The following is a 7,150-nucleotide window of genomic DNA, read 5'->3' as shown; positions in this document are numbered from 1 at the left end:
ACTTATATTTAAACTCTAGTATATTGTCATTTCACTCTTGCATGATACATCTTTTATGAGAGAAATCCATAATAGTATACATAAAACTGAAAACGTTCGACTCTTAATTGACTTTATAATATTTTTTTCATCTAAGGTTTTGAAATCACACAATTTTATACATCATTATTATAATATATTTCACAAATGATTTTAGATCTTATTCTATATTTAAACCCTCCATTAGAATATTGTCATGTTATTTTTTTTATAGATGTTATGAATTACAACCAAATGTATAAATAAGTTTAGTTATCTTATATTTCCATCAATTGGGAACTTTCAAACTTGGCCAGAATAAATCCTTTTTTTCTTTTTTGAAAAATGTCAGCATAAAACACTTACAAGAAATCTGGAAAAAACAACTTGATCAATCATACTAAAATTCCCAATTAGAGAGTAAGCAATAATTAGTGTCAACTTGCCAATTAAGACAAATTCAGCTTCTACGGTAATTAATCATTGTACTTTTTTTCCCCTAATTGCTAATCTAAGGATATATATCATTTTATGAATTAATTGATTGATGTAGAATTTGAGCCGTTACTGTAGGCCACCTTTTGACTCCACATTTTTAGTGAAAAAGATACTCAAAATCAAAGTAGGCTTGGATGGATGCTATTCACATTTAAAAGCCAACAATGTCGTTCTAAGTGGAAAGAATGAGTTATGTTAGTGTCACATAAAGTGACATAACTTGTGTTACAACTCACTCATGTGGTAAGTTGTAAGTGGTAGAGAGGTGTCCCACCATCGCCTCTCTATCACTCACAACTCACCACGTGAGCAAGTTATGGTCTAAGTTGTATCACTTTATGTGACACTAGCATAACTAGGAAAGAATGAGAGCTTTTTACTTTTCCATCCTCACAATTATTGCTTAGCAAAATTTGGTCCATTTCTATCGTGCCTCGGAGAATTTCAATGACCCAAACTCAGTGAGTGAGAAAAAGCTAACCTCCTCTAGTCCTCTATATATATAAGGGCCTCTAGGCATAGCTCCTCATCACCATCAACCTTAATTCTTTTTCATAACCATCCTCTTTACTTTAGCCTCATTATATTTACACCCTTTCTTTCTTGCTATTGCTTCCTCATAAGGAAGTGATATAGTAGTTTCAAAGTGCTGTGAAGTGATGGATCAAAACAGAGGAGAAGAATCAAGGGGGGTTTTTGAAGAGAATTGCGTTCATGATTCTTCTGTGGATCATAAAGGAAGAGTTCCTCTTCGAGCTTCAACTGGTGTTTGGAAAGCCTCACGGTTCATTATTGGTAAGGAATCATAATCATTATACTATGACATGTAGTAAAGCCCACGCTAAGTGCATGATTCCCAGAACTACTTGTTTCTTTATGCTCCATTTGGTTGCCTGGAAAGTGGAGGAAAAATCATCTTAAATTGTCTCTCATTTTTCCTCACCTTACAGGCAACAAAACTAATTATGCTGATGAAATAGACATATTCGGGAACGAACAAAAAAAAAAAGCAAATTAACGGACATCTATAAGTGTTATTCTTATTCTTTTTTTCTTTTTTCCGAATGATATGAGATATTTCTGTTATTCTTTCCTTGCAAAAACATTATAGCGTATATTTGTTTTTTCCTTATTCAGCAATATAAATGTCCTATCTCCCCATTATTGTTTCTTACTGTTTTTCTAGACCATTTTAGTGACCCAATCTGTTGCCATATATAATTCCATGTAGCCTTCTTCTGTGTAGTGCATTTGTACATGAATGGATGCGGTTTTTTTTTTCCCATTTTTCTTGCTGTAGGTCTGTTATCTAGGTTCACTACAAATGTCAGTCCAGTCTTTTTTTTGCCTACTATTGTCAAAGGGAGTGATCGGCTATGTGGGGCTGAGAATAATTTCATATCAGAAAAGTGACCACAAACAAGTTGTTAATATACCTATTAAAGTATATTTGACTGTAGAAAAGATAATCCCCACTTCCCTCCACTTCAAATACTACAATATAGTGATATACTACAATTTATGGATTTGACTATAGAACTTCTTTATGGACCATATATACAATAAAATTAATGGAGATTATTTAGTCTCTAGATACGGAAAGTATTTTCACATGTTGGAAAGCCTGTGTTGCAACATGGTGGGACCTTTTCGGCACTTTAAATGTGTGTCAAAGGTGCTAAGTATACCATACATCGGATGCATAAGTCCTTCTAATGTGAAAATGGATCCCACACCGCTGCATGCTGTATTTTTTGTCAAAGATTGTTGCTATAGGACCCACAACTGTGGGCGTAAGAAATTTTTGCTGGCCTGTGCTGCTTTTCTACAGAAGTAATTAGATTGAGTTCATATCAAAGAGTAAAATATTCTGGACCTTTTTTCTTCTCCAAAATTTCTTATTGGATTTTTCTTCTTTTCTGTTTTCATTTTGGTTTTTTGTTCTAATAAAAAGAAAATGGAAAATGGCTTTTGTAAATCATTAAGACAATTCACTTCGTACTTCTTCAGATTTAGATGAGATGAGTACACCCTTATCATTCCTTCATCATCACATGTACATCCAGTGCAGAAACATGTATGACAAACTCTTTCTAGCTTATGATCTTCTTCATCTCCTCAGAGTTGGAATAAAGTGGATATGCCCATGGCATAAACAGGCGCTACCACTTTTTGTGGTCAATAAGGCCTACAACTGTACAACTTTACATTGCCAATTAAAATTATTCTGGCTTGAAAATCATAAATGATGTTACAACAACGACGGAGCTTTAATCTAAAAATTTTGAAATTAATTTTAAATTCTCAATATACTAAGCATGGTGGGTTGAGTATTTTTATTTTACATTCTATTTGTTCAAAGTCATACTCTTTCTCACCTTGTCAATTAACATAATTTTTTCCTATTTTTATTAATATTATTTTATATTTTCTCCTTTCCATAATCTTTGCCTCAACTCAAATCAACTTTCCACAATAGGTTGCTATCCTATACACATGATTAAAATACATCAATCCATTCTTCTTCTTTTTGTCGATGGACTCACTTTTATATATCAATCCATAGGTATATATACACTCTCACACACATACTTATACTAGTCAATATTGTGCAATGTATGTGAAGGTTTAACAGTTTTTTTTTCCCCTCTTTTAGTACTTTTAGTCTGCATATGAAATTTGATAGTTGTGGTAGTTATTAATAGACACTTATTATGATTGTTTTTGTTTAGGTAACCATATATTCTAAGATTATGCATTTATTATGATTATATTTGTATATAAAATTATATATTCTACTATCTATGATATATTAAAACCAAATATCTTTAACTTTTGGTTGACCTCATAATATTATGCCATATAAACTTTTGAAATCTCAAAATTTTACATATAATTATATATATAATTATTCTTAAATTATATTCTATATTTAAATCCTCCATTAAAATATCGGCACATTATATTTCTTTAAGTAATAGAATATATATACCAACACAATCATAATAAATACATAATACTAGAATATATAATTCTATATACAAATACACTCATAAAAAATGGCTATTAATAATTATTATAAATATCAAAGTTCTCATTTAGGAAAAAATGAGAAAAAAAAAATCATACTATGTTAAATCTTTTTGTGTTTTGCATAAATTTCGAGACGTGTGCACTTATTTTCCATCATCTATGTGTAAATTGGTAATGTGCTGCCATAGTTATATTCCTCAATTTACTATTCCCTTAGTCCCACAATAAATAATATGATTTGCCATTTGAGTTGACTCAAAATAAATGAAACTTTTCAAAAGTAGCAGCTCAATTTGTACACCACTCAATTTCTTTTGAAGATCCTTATTAAAAATTGCACAACCTCTAATATAAAGCAAATAATATATTTTTTTAATGACTACATCTATCTTTATATTTTCATAAATAATTGTTTCATTTCAATGCTTCACTTATTTGGAACTAGAGGCAGTACAATTTCATAGTCAATTTACATCTTAACTAACCAGGTGAAGAAGAGGACAAAGAAAGTACCCTTGACTAAATTTTGTTATTGTCTTGTGTTTCATTGAGCAGCAATTGAGTTCAGTGAGAGGTTGAGTTACTTTGGAATTGCAACTAGCTTAATCATTTACCTTACAAAGGTAATTCATGAAGACCTTGAGACAGCAGCGAAGAGCGTGAACCACTGGTCTGGTGTTACCACATTGATGCCACTGTTGGGAGGTTTTGTAGCTGATGCTTATCTGGGCCGATTCAGAACAGTTCTCGTTTCAACCATCATCTACCTCATGGTAATTTCATTAGAATTGTCTGGTTAAGATCATGTCCTTCATTTTAAAACAAATTTAAGTAACTGCATATTCTGAATTTAAGATAATAAATTAACAAAAATTTGTGCTTGATGTTGGAAAACAGGGTTTGATTCTCCTAACTTTGGCCTGGTTCCTACCAGGCTTGAGGGCTTGTGAATCTAAATTGTGCACCGAACCTAGGAAGATTCACGAGGTGTTCTTTTTCCTTGCCATATACCTAATTTCTATAGGAACTGGAGGGCATAAACCTGCATTGGAGAGTTTTGGAGCTGACCAGTTTGATGATGATCACACTGAAGAAAGAAAACAGAAGATGACCTACTTCAACTGGTGGAACTTTGCCCTTTGTTCTGGACTCATTCTTGGGGTCACTGTGATTGTGTATGTGCAAGACCATGTCAACTGGGGTGTTTCATATATTGTTCTCACAGTAGTCATGGCAGTGTCACTTGTCATTTTCTTCATGGGAAGGCCGTTTTACCGTTATAGGGCAGCAACAGGGAGTCCCTTGACACCATTGTTCAAAGTTCTTGTTGCAGCCATTAGAAAGAGAAATCTCCCTTACCCTTCCGATCCTTCTCAATTGTATGAAATTCCCAAGTCAGAGAAAAACATTGGGAGGTTTCTGTGCCACACAAGCAAGCTCAAGTATGCATGTGGATCCCTCATTTTTCAGTTTTAATTAAATGCAACTTCTTGTCAAGCAGTATGTCAAGAGTACTACATGAATAATTTATTGCTAATGCATTGCAGGTTTCTCGACAAAGCAGCTATTCTGGAAGACAACGATAGTCCGGCTGAGAAACAAAGCCCTTGTAGACTGGCAACCATAACCAAGGTCGAGGAGTTGAAGCTTATTCTGAATATGATTCCCATATGGATTGCTACTCTACCATTTGGAATTTGTGTAGCACAAGGCACCACTTTCTTCATCAAACAAGGTGTTACTCTGGATCGAAAAATTGCAAACGGTTTTGAGATGCCCCCAGCCTCAGTTTACGGCCTGGCTGCGATAGGAATGATAGTCTCTGTTACCATCTACGAGAAAATCCTCGTCCCTAAGTTACGAAAAGCGACAGGAAATGAGCGAGGCATCAATATCCTCCAGAGGATTGGTATTGGGATGCTATTCTCAATTGTTACAATGGTGGTTGCAGCCCTTGTTGAAAAGAAAAGACTAAATGTAGTAGAGAATGATCCAAAAAAGAGTTCACTTTCAATGAGTATTTTCTGGTTGGCTCCACAATATCTCATCATTGGTTTTGGAGATGGATTTACTCTGGTGGGCTTGCAGGAGTACTTTTACGACCAAGTTCCTGATTCCATGAGAAGCTTAGGTATTGCATTTTACCTTAGTGTGATAGGAGCCGCAAATTTCGTCAGTAGCTGGTTGATAACAATTGTTGCCCGCGTAACCAAGAAGGGCGGACATGGTTGGTTTGGTAAAGATTTGAATACTAGCCGCTTAGACAAATTTTACTGGCTGTTAGCGGGCATAACTGCGGTGAACATGATCTTCTATGTGTTCTTGGCTCGAAGGTATTCTTACAAAAATGTGCAGAGGGTGGCTGTGGTTGAATTTAATGAAGGAGATGATGAGGATGTTAAGGTGTAGCTTCAATGGCTTCATAGATGCATATATTTCGTTGGTTGATGTCATTACGGAAGGGATAGTGGTTCTAATTTAGTATCTTGTCTAAATAGCTAATTAAGAAATTTGAAGTATTCTAGGACATGCAATTCTAATCGAAGTTTGTCTAAGCATGTGTTGCAGTTGTCCATATTTCTCTATGTACTTAATCAATGGATGCAAAAATTTCGAATCCTAAATTTGTGGGAAAATATCACCAACTTCTTGGTGAGAATCAATCAATATTGTTAATCAAGTTCCATCAATAAATAAATAAATATGTATTTATTGTTAATCAAGTGTTAATTTATTAACTATAAGGTAATGGAAGTTAGCCACAACATATTCCAAGGCTAAGTTAGCAAGGTATGTAATATAGAATCTAAGAGACAAATTATCAAACACATAAGCATATACAATACACACAAGATTTACGTGGCACTAAGTCTACATTCATGGGTCAAGCTCCAAACAACCCACTATAATTAAAAAGTTACAATGGTCCTGTACTAAAGTTTTACACAATTTGAGCTTACGCAACAAATTTGGGGAAATAAAGGTTACCTCAAAAGAGCTTTACAAAAGTAACAAAACCCAACTTCACCTAAATGAAATATTCCAATCAATTTAAAAAAAAAAAAAAAAAAAAACAAACAAACAAACACTTTTGAGACACATGCTTAAGTAAGTGTCAATCAAGACAAAGGAGGAAGAAAAGAACTCAGACCCAAATCCTAATCTTCCACACTTGTGTGTTCTTAGTTGTGTGTGTGTGTCTCTCTCTGTACTACTGTATGCTCGAGTTTCAACCACTTTTACGAAAGCGGAGCATTTGGGCAAAAAATAAGTGAAAAAGCACTTGTGGGCCTGGACCAAAGAAAGCCTGAAAATTCATCACTTAGAAATCTTGGAATTCACAGAACTTAAAAAACTTTGGGGCCTCGAATAATATTTCTTAAATGTAGATTTGAGAATTTTTCCTAAGAAACAAATTTAAAGTCCTAAAAAGTAGAGTTGTGCTAACCATGCTATAACGATTTTTAAGGAAAATTTACAGTAAGATTATCACAATCAACAAACAGAAAATTTAGAGTGCGATTAGATTGGTTTATTGACTGAAAGTGGTATAGAAATAAGTTTTTTTTTTTTTTTTTTTTTTTTTTTTTTTTTTTTTTTT

The 7,150-nt window shown here is 33.6% G+C and overlaps 1 protein-coding gene across 1 annotated transcript; it reads left to right on the top strand.

Moving 5' to 3' along the window:
* Positions 1–1,009: 1,009 nt before the first annotated feature.
* Positions 1,010–6,268, top strand: LOC126692679 (protein NRT1/ PTR FAMILY 5.6-like). The gene is made up of 4 exons (XM_050388377.1): positions 1,010–1,311; positions 4,105–4,322; positions 4,447–4,991; positions 5,097–6,268. The coding sequence occupies exons 1-4, from the start codon at positions 1,176–1,178 to the stop codon at positions 5,956–5,958; spliced, it is 1,761 nt and encodes a 586-aa protein (XP_050244334.1). The 5' UTR covers positions 1,010–1,175; the 3' UTR covers positions 5,959–6,268.
* Positions 6,269–7,150: the final 882 nt, after the last annotated feature.

This window comes from Quercus robur, chromosome 7 (assembly GCF_932294415.1).
Source record: "Quercus robur chromosome 7, dhQueRobu3.1, whole genome shotgun sequence".
NCBI lineage: Eukaryota > Viridiplantae > Streptophyta > Magnoliopsida > Fagales > Fagaceae > Quercus > Quercus robur.
The sequence above is the reverse complement of the archived record's forward strand: the minus strand, read 5'-3'. Positions and strand labels throughout refer to the sequence as shown.

Coding starts and splice junctions, on each gene's coding strand:
- LOC126692679 (XM_050388377.1), top strand. CDS start 1,176: ATGGATCAAAACAGAGGAGAAGAATCAAGGGGGGTTTTTGAAGAGAAT. Junction 4,323..4,446: donor CAACCATCATCTACCTCATG/GTAATTTCATTA, acceptor GTTGGAAAACAG/GGTTTGATTCTCCTAACTTT. Junction 4,992..5,096: donor TGCCACACAAGCAAGCTCAA/GTATGCATGTGG, acceptor AATGCATTGCAG/GTTTCTCGACAAAGCAGCTA.